This window comes from Poecile atricapillus, chromosome W (assembly GCF_030490865.1).
Source record: "Poecile atricapillus isolate bPoeAtr1 chromosome W, bPoeAtr1.hap1, whole genome shotgun sequence".
Classification (NCBI taxonomy): domain Eukaryota; kingdom Metazoa; phylum Chordata; class Aves; order Passeriformes; family Paridae; genus Poecile; species Poecile atricapillus.
Genome location: NC_081288.1, coordinates 50,221,735 through 50,233,935, shown reverse-complemented (window position 1 = coordinate 50,233,935; position 12,201 = coordinate 50,221,735). Strand labels below are relative to the sequence as shown.

Genomic DNA, 12,201 nt, shown 5'->3' with positions numbered 1-12,201 from the left:
GTTCTTCACACTCCAGGACCAGCCCATCTCTGTGAATTAACACCTCAAGCCATTCTGTAGGATTGGTATAATTTTCCACAGTTAACACAATAAAGACAAAAGACCTCCAAATCCACTGGGGAAACATTTCAGATATGATATGTAAACCATATTCATGTCTTTGTATAATCCCTTGCATATTTAGAGCAATGTGAAGCACAGACCTCTAATGCTTACTGGTAAAAATGAGTAAATCTTGATAGTACACATTGAAAAACAAATTTCTGGTAAATTGTGAGGTGTTATGGGAGAGGAAGCAAAATCACTACATTGAGCCATTACAGAAAGTAGATCTTGTGTAGAATCTAGAATTTACTGATATAGACTCAGCTTGAAAAAACCCCCATCCTACCTCATTTAAAAAAATCTACTGTAGAACATGTATGTGCAGGACAGAATATTTCCTCCTTACAATGTAAAGGCCCATCTACTGAACTCTTAGTGAACAAATTGAGGTTCTTCCTTTTAGTCTTCCTGTCTCTGTGCAGGAAAAAAAAAGGGTTGTCAAAGGCTCTTTGGAAAGCAAACACCTTCCATTATGCAGGAACATTGCTAAAAATTTCCTGTGTGCAAATATACATTTTATAGTGAACTATGCTATAAGTGTTTAAAACAAGAGTTTTTAGGTCTGTTTTCAATATTTTTATTTTTTTTTAATTCCTTCTTTTAAAGAAGAAATGTCAGAAATTCTGATGTGGGTATAGTCTGAAGGATCAGAAAGGCTGAGTAGGAACAGTCTCCTGAGTAGATTGCAGAGTAGACAACTTGAAAATGTGTGGACAGAGTATGCAGAGCCAGACAAAGAACTGTGATCACCCAAGTATGTCCCAGAAGATGTACTGGCATAAGATCTTGCATACGCAGTACCCACTGCCCCATTTTATATATTATGCTGTTTTGACATAGCTTATTCGAGTTATATTTACTATTGTCTGTAATTTCAAGAACCCAAAAGAATACATGTCTGAGTGATGCTACTCAGTGGCCAATAGTTGAGCTGGTTCAGGCTGGCATGTGAAGGCAACCTGCAAAGTTCTGGCCAGAACCCCAGCCACAGGCAAAGGGGGCCAAGGCCCTGACTGTTAAACAGTCTGCATGTTCTGTGGCCATGCAAACAGCATCACTCAGACCACTCAGGAAGCACACAGGCCACAGATCATTCTCAGGTGACAGGCATGGGCAAGGCCACCAGTTTTAGAGCAGCTGGAGAAAAGAGCTTAGGTATGTGAATATTAGCCTTGCTGTTATATTTACTTTGACATATTCTGCTTATTAACATGACACAGCCGTTGTGTCTGTATTCATGTAATGACCTCCCTGCATGTCTCTTAAATTTCTCAAGTAGCACTTCATGGTTCTCAGAGATTCTGGGCAGTCATCTAGCTCAATTTCCTGACCTAAGACGAAACAGATTAAAATGTGAACAATGAATGCAAATGAGAAACAAAAGATAATTTAGAAAGATGCCAGATTCTGAAAACATAATATTACTTGTAGAACAAGAAAAAAAAGAAACCAAAAGAAGAAAGAAACTATTAAAATCACTTAAAATAATTACATTAAATTAAAATCTGTTAACTTCCAAAGAAGTAAATGCTCAGTTCTGTTGAGGATCTAAAGAGTAGGTAAAACAGTCAAGAATGTCTATTTATAACCTGGATATTAGTACATGTAGAAGGCACAAAGACTATTTCAGGTGAACTATAGTTATTTCTGGGACAGAACATAGCAGATTTTGAAGCAGCTCCTATATTCATATGTCAAAGGCAGCAAGTGAAAATCTGTTACATGCACACACTCTCAAAGGTCTGAGATTAAAAAATGTTTAGCAACATACACCTACCTGGAGGCTAAAAATTAACTGTTTTTCTTTCATCTCTGGGTCTTTCATTTTCCTCCTCTTTGAATTTAATTTATACTTTGAAGAGCACTTCCAGTTTAAGGTTTGTAGAAAACGAGCTCAAAGCCAACTTGCTTTAAGTGAGACCTCCATTTAGTTCATTGCTCTATCTCACTTTCCCTCCTGTTTTAAAGCAGAGACTGAGCACTAATGACATGATGATTAGTGTCTCTTCAAGCCACATTCTTGCGTCTCTCAAAATCAAAACTCAACAAAAAATGTTTCCTAGTGCTTAGTTTGACAATTATCCAGAATATCATACCATAAATGAGCTTACTTCTTAAGAATCCTTCACTTGATTTTTGACCTTTTTACTAATTGCTAATTTGGATTTATTCACTTTTAACTAGATAATGTCTGCATCTCTTTAGTCAATTTGCTAATTATTCATAGAACTACTTACCAAGTAATTAATGATATAAAATTTGTCATATTCTTTATTTTTGGCATTGATTCTGCGATGCTGCTTCTTTCTCATGTGGTCTTTAAGTGTGTTTTTGTCTCTGAAGACTTTTTCACAGTATAAACACTGCAAGCTAAGATAAAAAGGTAAACAGGTCAACATGTTAAAATGAAAATAGTACAAAACAATAAACTTAAATAAGCTGGAGTTATATATAGTAAGATTAACCTAAGCATGTCAGAGCAAACTAAAAGAAACAGAAAGCTTATTTGAAAAAAAAAAATTACAAGATAGTCTTAGACCACAGTAGAGTAACTACTACTACTACCACTACTACTACTACTACTAAACTAGAAGTAAGAATGACAGAAAATGAAAAATACAGGTAACAAAGAAGTTTACTGTTTGCCCCATATGCAAAGTGGGAGAAAAGTCTGATTACCCAAAGCCGGTACAGAAAAGCTGCTGATTGCTCACTGTGTGAGCTCTGTAACTCAGCATGGACTCACTGACATCCAATCCATCTGTAATTGTTTCTTTGTAATTCAGAGTGAAAAAAAACAAACTGAACATACTACTTATCTTTTGAAACAATTTAAATTAGCTAAATAGAAAGTTTTTATAGGTCTACCTCAACAGGGAGGGTAAATGAAAGTTTGCCAGGGTGGTCAGTGGGTTTTGAAATCCTAAGAAGTAAAATTCAGTAAATAAATTCACATCTGCCCCTCAAAGTATATATAATTCATAGATAAACATATATACACATATCCACATACACATATATACATAGATGTGAAAGTATTATTTAGGTGTATATACACATTACTTGAGAAGGTGAAAACATTCATTAACAAATGAGAATTTTATCACAGTATGTATTCCAGACCAATTCAAACAAAACAGAAATATATGCAGTGCCTTAGATCACCATCATAAAACTCTTTTGGTTCGATATTCCCCTCAGATGTTTTGTGTGCAGCAGGAATTCAGGATTCTCAGTATCATTTTGCCTTTCAAGACATTTAAGAAGTTTTGAATTCTCCCTGTGCTTGCAGACTTCAAATCAAGATTGCCTTGCTGGTGAATCACAGGCCTGATGCAATACAACTATGAATTCTAATATCTGCTTTACTCCACCTGCTAACAGCAAAGTGCTTGCTCTACTTGAGAAAAGCATTCCCATGAAGAGTATGGAAGGCTTTCTGTCAGCATACATAATGTAGTCTTATTTGCCTGAAACACGATTTTTCTCCTCCACTAATTTATTCTCAGTTATATTCTACTAGCATAGCTAATAAGTCTACTCTTAGCCATAGGGGGAGTGGCCTTTCACTACTCTGGACACAATTTCAGCATGTGCATTAACTACAGAGAGGATCAGCTTTGAGAAAACTGCCTCTAATTGAAAGCCTCAGGTCCTACTGATAAACAGTAGAGCTGCAAATTCTCAGTGAGCATGGTAATTCAGTGCATTAGGCAGCACCAATGATAAGAGAAAAGGCATCCTTAATATGTCTTCATTTCTTGAAAAAGTTAATATGTATCTATCCCCTTCTACTCTGGGTTTGCTCTGTAAGCACTACAAAAGGGAGAGACCAAACATCCCACAGTAACGGTATATAGAGGCAAATGAAGACTGGAACAAGGACTCTGTATTCAGTGATTAAAGAGATGTTTAGCAAAAAGTTTGTCATGATGAGAAAGACCATTAATGCTAATAGTTATGAGAAAAAGGCATGTGCTATTATTGATGTCAAGCTGTGCAACAGGTAACTGAAACACAGCACTTGACTTCATGCTATGAACTGTTACCAATCAGTACATCAACAAAAAGACTTCTAAGATGACTCACAATAAACTTACATGCTCTCTTTGCTTCTTCTTAACTAGTCACAATTGTGGAATTAATTTTTACCTGCTATTTCCAAGTTAAAAGAAATACAAACCAAGTTGATTGAAAACAAACAAACTACTTACTTGTCAAGCTTTCCCTGTAACACAGCCAAAAACTCATAGCAGTTCACAATGTTATCTGGCAGCCCAATGTTAAAGGCATGCTCTCTTGCCATATGATTGAGAAGAACAGATCTACAAAAGACATTCAAATAGAATGTTACATACTTTTGGATATATAACAATTATTCAATTAGTGATTTAAAATATATCAATGGCTCTAAAACTGCATAAACACCTATGTTAAATAAACAGTAATAGTCTTGCTGCCACTGCTAGGAAAAAATAATGCAATTTCATTGAAACAGGAAGTTTTTAATTTTCAGCTTTGCTGAATGTTCAGTAACTTTTCAACTGCTCCATCTACATCCATGAAATATAATCCTTTAAATGAAAATTACAGTATAGTTTATTTTGACCCTCGCTGTTAGCAAAGCTCATTCATTACCCTGTATAAGCATTTCAAACAACCCTCTTGAGACACATTCTAAAAAGCCATTTGTCAGACTTCTATATGCTGGTTAGCAGAGCAGAAATTCTTGGATGCACTGTGCTTTTACATAAATATTGCTTCACACAGCACTAGCAACATGAATGGCACTCAAAAGTGTACACAAATAAACATAAAGGATATTCTTATTCAAATAAGATATTCTTCTAACAGAGATATACTGGTTAATTCCTTAGGTGGCCAACCTCTCTATATGCCTCAGCTTCTGCCTTTGAGGCCTAAAGACCAAATGTTGACACTTGCTTTTACCATTGTCCAGGCATGATTTTCAAACATGCACTATGCCTGTCACACTCAAGAGGAAGCAGAGGATGAAGTTCCTCTACTGTCACCAGACAGTAGAAAGGGACACTCACAGAACATTGGGATGACCTGCAGGAATATGACCCCAGGTGCTTCTACCCTTCCAGATTACCAGAACTACCCATGCAAACAGACTTAGCCTCTCCAACTGAAACTGATTTACTCTGAATAAGCAAAGTTTCTTTGGAACATGCATTTCAATGCAATTCTTGCACTTGACTGATGCTGTAAAGCCCTCTGTTCTCACTCTAATTTTCCCCTCCTCTTTTTCATTTGATACTCAAATTCACACTAGTTAGGTGAGCTTTAAATAAGAAAATGTACAACTGGATAAAAAATTTTTTTAACCATCACATTGGCTTACACAGCTGTCTTGGTCATGAAAACATCTGCCAAAAAAGAGTTTCTCTTTAAAGTGGTTCATTCCCAACTCCAGTGTACTGTGTAGTAGAAATAATTGCACTGGAATAACTAAAAAGGTTTGAGTAGTAGGACAGCATCTATTTAAAATGCCATTTTAGTTGAAAGAAATACTTAAACTATACTTTGAAGTTAATTATGAGTCCTACCATTATGCATTAATTGGTTCAGTGACACTGAAAACATAAACAAAGATGCTGAGTAGTTATAAAAAAATAAAACAAAAGCAAACAGGGCAATAAACAAACCTGTTTCCTGTGAATTCTTGATCACAGAACATACACACACTATGAAAACTTGTGTCATATCTCTCTTGTTGTTGCTGTTCTAGAATTTCTCTCTATGAAAAGAAAGAGATACAGTTATTCAGACAAAACCATAAGCATAAAATCATGCCATCACATAAGCTTATTCTACATATTTATCCTTATCGGCAACAATGAACATATAAAATTCAAATGTGCTGCTGGCACAAGCCAGATGTTAGTATGCTTTGAGTGCGAGTTCTCACAAAACCTCCAAGTCTTTCCAAAGGCAGTATGCGTCCCAGCTAAGTTCCAGTAAAATTCTCTTAACTTTATATACATGGTGCATGGAAATAAATACAATCCCCAGTGAGATCATATGCAACTATTTAAATAATTCTGTATAAAATGTATAATTTAATGTTTCCACCTGTGACTCAGGTTGACCTCTGGTACCAATGAGGAGGTTTATGGGCAACCACCTAGCGCCCAGTGGAATGGCAAACTCAGTCCTACATGGCAATCTAGAGGGCTTTTTCCTAATGCAGAACACAGCTCTGGCAGTTTCTGTAAGGAACTGTGGCACATACCAAGCCCAGGGAAAAGGAGAAGGTCATGGCCTTCCCTCCGGCTCTGTTTAAGACAGGGCAACAGGCTGGGTCAGACACTTTACAGCACTTGGTGCACATTCCTAAGAACAACAAAATCAAACAGCAGGTGATTTGTCTCCATTGCTGTAACAGCAGCAGTGTAGTTATACTGTGCAGGTGCTATGCACTTCAGGTGGAAAGGCCATAATCGTCTGGGACATGGGTGAATCAATGTCTGGATTAAATTTTGCATGTTTTCAGCCTAGTAGCATACCACTCTGTGCTTGTGTTTTAAGTACTGATAACTGGGAAAGGATTTAACTTCTGTGCAACATAAAGGTGCTTCTACCTGCTTTCTGACATTCAGGATCCTGACTGAATTTCTTAGGGGATTTTCTCAATCTCTTTATCTCTTTAAAACCTGCAGTGAAACTCTGTGTTTCCCACTTGTCTCTTTGGTAACTCTTTTATGTGGATTAATGCCCAAATTTGTCCACAGAGCCCACCTGAATTCAGCTTTGCTGAATTTATCTGTTAGATAAACTCCAGAGAAGGCATAAAAGAAAGGAAAAGAGAAAAGAAAGACATACCCCCTAAACCCCAAAAGAAATGAGAGGAAAGCTTGAACTATTGTGATGGAAGGCCCCAGTGTGTCCTGCAGAGTGGATGTATCACACCACATCCCACTGAGAGATGGCAGGAGGCTGACACCGGGCAAACAAATGTGCTGTGTACTTCCCTTCCACAGAATCAGCATGCTACACCCAGTGAGGGGCAGTGGGGTGGTAAGATGTCTGTCAAGAGTATGAGAGTGCTGCACCTGAGATGCACTTGGCATGGGGTCTGTGGGTGCTGGGGGACACTGGCACACTGTGTCACACCCCTTCCAGGGCCCATATTCAACCACACCACTTGGGAACTGTAGTTAAGTGTCTGTTACCCTGAAAATACAAATGCTGGGGGTCTTCTGGGCTTTTTTTGTACTACAAGGTGTGCATTTTATGTTGGAGTCATGCTCAGCAGCATGCACTCACATTTTAGGCTGAATCTGCTCATGTCCTGCTGCGTTATGCAAAATGTCAGCTCACAGAAATGTAAATTCCTATTTTTCAGGGCTGACTCTTGAAAGAGATGAATGGAGCACACCTTGTCAGAGCCTTTCAGCAGAGATGCAAGTAAGACTGCTCCATGTGGGCAGTGAGTGTCCCATAGCACATCAGTAGAAACTGGGGCTTTCTCTGATACGTGGAGCTGCCCCTCTCTCCACTCAGCAGCATGTTTGACTCTGTTTGGCTAACTCTAGATTTGAAACCATCATAAACACAGTGTATACACTTGGTAAAAAACACTGGAAACAATCTAAATGGAAATCAAAAGCAATCATGTACAATTCAAACACAAGGATAGAAACACCCCCATCCTCATTAATGGTATTCCAATGTAGCTTCCTGATTTTAATTCACTAGCAGGGCAAAAGGTTTTCTGCAGTATTTGTCTGCCTAACTCCAGACTGCTTACGGAAGCCCTTGCTGGCAGCTGCTCTAAGTTATGTCTGAGGAGGAAGGAGAAGCATACCGTATGCTCCATACAGATGATGTTGCTGCTACTCTACTCTCACCCTTCCCATTTCCCCCTAGACCAGCACACTTGGCAGCTGGGAAGCTTTGATTAACCCAGCATTGTTGCTTTACCAATTTACTCTACAGAGTTTAAAAAATATTTTCCAAGGCAGACCCTCCTTTTTATGAAATATTGGCATCTTTATTGGCTACAGGGAACTTTCAAAACCAGAAAGCATATTGGATACCTGGACAGGTGAGGAATTAAAAGCACCCGTTCACATCAAATACAGGACATGCAACAAGGCTGCTCTTCCCTACAGACATTTCCAGCCCTCTATTTCACTGCTGGGACTCCAAAGGAAGAACAGCAATTACAATAACTTACATAAAACAGAAATTTTTCTGAGCAGAGACATTCTAGTAATGTATGTCAAGCAGAAACTGAGGTTATGAGGCAGGAAATGAGCAGTTTGCTTAAATACTTGCATCAGCTTCCAACCTCCTGGAATGTTTGGGGATGTCAGCATTGATTCATTGTTGATACAAAGACAAAAATACCCAAAACACTAAAAAAAAGTATTTGTTTTCTTTTTTTCCCCCTTCTTTTTCTCCTGTAGCTCAGCCTTGATTCCAGCCTACTTCACAGAGATCGGGTTCAAAAGGAACATTGGAATGACTAACTGGGACAGGTATAAGGGTATTGCTCCTCTAACTGTCCGTCCCATTTGCTCTTAGGTTCTTCCCTTCTTCCCTAGTGCTCCTCTTCTTGAGTTGACTCAGCCACTGAAGTGATACAGGCTAAAAGCTACACCTGAAAAGGCTGTAATCAATGACAGGTCAAATGACAGCCTTTCAAGGGTGCTGCGACACTGATGTAGAAGACACTCTTATAGCTCATTCAGGAAGCTGAGTCAATTAAAACAAGGAGGATGAGTTTCATGGTATGATGAAAACTATGTGAAGATGTATGAAAAGAAAAAGACGGTTGAAGTTACATTAGACACATACCACAGGCTGCCAAGCTGAAGCAGGATAAAGGTGACAAGCAAAAGAAGATGGAGACAGGCTAATGCAGTAAAATGAAATAGCAAAAACTCACCTTCTTCCCCCACCCCCAAATACATCAGAAACAAACAAAAAAAAGAGCATAGATCCAATGCAGCAAGAGACCAAACACAAGCAGAGAGGAATGTGTGGACCATGCAGGGCTTCAGTCTAATTATGTCACAACTGTTAAAGAAATGCATTTAAAACAAAAGAAAAAAAGAACCAGGATCGGAAAAGGATAAGAAATGGTTAAAGGTTGGACATTAATTGTACTTAGACCTGACATAATTTACCCAACAGTCATTATGGAATCAGATAAAACTATTTCTGACCATTTGTATGGCAAGTCTTCATAAAGTGAGAGGATGGGCAAGATTCCAGAGTGAAAAAAGCAATTAAATACCCAACGTAGGCAAAGAAGGGCCTACAGAATTCAGAAGTAGGTTTTAACATGCAGACATTACCAGCTACTCAGTAAACACTTCTGGTGTTGCATTACACTAAACTGGACTAACATCTCCATCTCTCCCAGTGTATATCTTCAACCTCCTGAATCTTGTCGCAGCTTAAGATTGTGACAAACTGGGCATCATACAAACAGCTCTTCCTGGGAAGCTACTACAGCTTGTAGTCTTGGTGAAAACTCCTCTTCAGGATCTTTACTTATTGGGGGAAAGAGAAGCCCCTTCTCCTAAAACTACCAGTCAGGTGAATAGCTTTATACATGACAGCAAGACAAGGTCAGCGCTGTTGTAGGAAGTGTGGTTTGGGGATGAAAAATAGGTTTGGGGATGTTACTTTTTTATTTAAAGAAAACACCCAAGTGACTTATATTGACACTGCCCCCCTCCATGTATCTCTAGTTTTGCTGCCAGGACTTCCTTTCCTGGTAGTGCTTGACAACTACGAATTCTTTGTCAAGGCTGTGTTTTTCCAAAGGACCGTATCTGTTTTGTATTTTACATCCCTTTCAGCTATTTCAGCAAGCTGTGCTCTCTAACCTACTTCAGGCTCATTCCTTGGCCTCTCTCAATACATCACAGTCACCATTATGTCTCTGCATGACATCCACCTTGGCTAGCTCCCTGCTGCAATACAGCCTGAAATATTCCTAAACTGGAGTTTCAAAACTGCAGAATGAAATGCTTCAGGCAGCACATTTTAAAGATAGCATTTGTCCTTGTTTGGGCTTGCTGTTGGAGACAGCAGTTAGGATTCAAAGGCTGCAGAAAAATCACCAAAAGTTGTATAGTTCTGGTCTTTATTCTACGCAACTCACATGAGCCCATTTGCCAGCTCACTCTTAATTGCTGGACTTGTCTGGAGGTAAAAGGCTTTACAAAGCAAAATATCTATTTAACTTGCAAGTCAACGCTCAGATTGCAGCAAAAGGAAATGAAAAAATAAACAGACTTTATTGCTGTAACTAAAGCAGTGACTCCATTAGCCCCAACTACAGCTGCAGCTTGATTTCACAAAATCCTTCTGTAAAAACTGAGGATACAATTCTGATATTCAAAACAGCAATAATTGCAAACTATTTCACACCATAATAAGAATGTGTATTTCTTTCTTTCCTAATTTAATGACTCTGTAAACAAAACCAGCACTTGCTTTGGACTAAATACTCCACTCATTCCAGAGTTTGAGGAAATGTCTACTTGCAGAGCAGATGAAATTGCTCACCTGCCAATGGACTCCTCATGCCCTTGGCACTGCAGTGGAGAAAAGGCTTAGTTGATACAGAACTGCATAGTACAAAACACCACAAAATCAGAAACAAATGACCCTTAAAAAACAAAAAAGTACAGTCCAATTTATAGCAGCCAGGAGATGTTATTTGTAGTAAGATGGTGCTATGAAAACACCAGCTGCATGCTCAGTCACAACCCTTTTTCCTCCCTCAAAGCCACAAACACGATATACACTTTGGACTCCGTGCCCACATGCAAAATTCAGGACGTCTTTCACAAACTCAAGAGAATTGTTGAAAACCGTAAAAGATACAGAGAAGTGCAGTAAGGATTCACTGTGAAGAAGCACCAAATAGCATTCCTCAACCTCAAATCACCTAATCACTGAGGTTGCAGAGGATCTCTTGAGAGCAACAAGTGCAACCCCTGCGCCCAAGCAAGGTCACCTCTACCTGGTTACCCAGGAGTGTGTTGAGTTTTGACTGTCAGCATGGAGAAAGAGTTTACAATCTCTCTGGGTAACTTACTCTAGTGTTTGACCACCCTCACAGTAAAAAAAAGTGAGTTTTTTATTTACAGGGGGAATTTCCAGATTTTTAATTCATGCCCATCGTCTCTTGTCCTGTTGGTGAGCACAACTGAGAAAAATCTGACTGCTTTTTTCATTCATCGAGTACTTACACACATCACTGAGTTCCCCTGTGAACCTTGTCTTCCAGACTTAACAGTCCAAGCTGTCTCAGCCTTTCCTTGTACGTAGGATGTCGCAGTCCCTTAAGCATCTTTGTGACCCTGCTCCAGAGTTGCTCAAGGAAGTCCATATCTTCCTTGTACTGGGGAGCCCTGAGCTGGACCCAGCACTCCAGATGTGGTCTCAGCAGTGCTGAGTAGAGGGGAAGGATCATCCCCCTTGACCTGACTGCAACACCCTTCCTAATACAGCCCTAACAATAGGATGTTGTTGTTCTTCTTTGCCATGAGTGTGCACTCAAGCACAGGACTAATGAAGGACATAATGAAAGACATAATGTAAGGCAGATAAATCAAGAGACAAAACATGAATGGTTTGGATAATACTAAGGACAAATTCTACACTATCTCTTCTAATACAAAAACCTGCCAGGTGTGACATGAACAAAGGACCAAATAGATGCTTCTCTCCCAATGTGTGGTTAGGCTGCGCAACCCACTCCTGCAGTGGGGATCCTGGAAGTTTCTGTGGGTTCAGAGTTGGAGGCTTATATTGTTGAACTCAGAAATTTTTGACCTGCCAATTGCAGGAGACCAAATGAGTATTTTGGGAAAGAATCACCACCAGATCAAAAGCCAGCACATACCAGAGACACTTAGCTGCTGCCAAGGGTAAGACACTGATCTAGACAAACCTTTTTTACTGATCCCAGATAGCTTTGGAAGGGAAGCATGCTAGGCATGAGTACATCAGCTGTTTTTTTCTGAGCCCAAGCCAGTCCAATGGGCCTACAAAGGAATGCAGGTTTCAGCTCAGGCAACTCCAACTCCATGGGAAATCTCC

The 12,201-nt window shown here is 39.2% G+C and overlaps 1 protein-coding gene across 1 annotated transcript in view; it reads right to left on the bottom strand.

The window, feature by feature from the left end:
- Positions 1-12,201, bottom strand: part of LOC131592330 (zinc finger protein 277-like) — a 45,327-nt gene that overhangs the window by 7,917 nt on the left and 25,209 nt on the right. The window contains exons 5-7 of the mRNA XM_058863756.1: positions 5,778-5,869; positions 4,320-4,430; positions 2,343-2,475 (exon numbers count right to left, since the gene is read on the bottom strand). Coding sequence (XP_058719739.1) covers positions 2,343-2,475; positions 4,320-4,430; positions 5,778-5,869 — 336 coding nt within the window. The remainder of the gene's footprint in view (positions 1-2,342; positions 2,476-4,319; positions 4,431-5,777; positions 5,870-12,201) is intronic.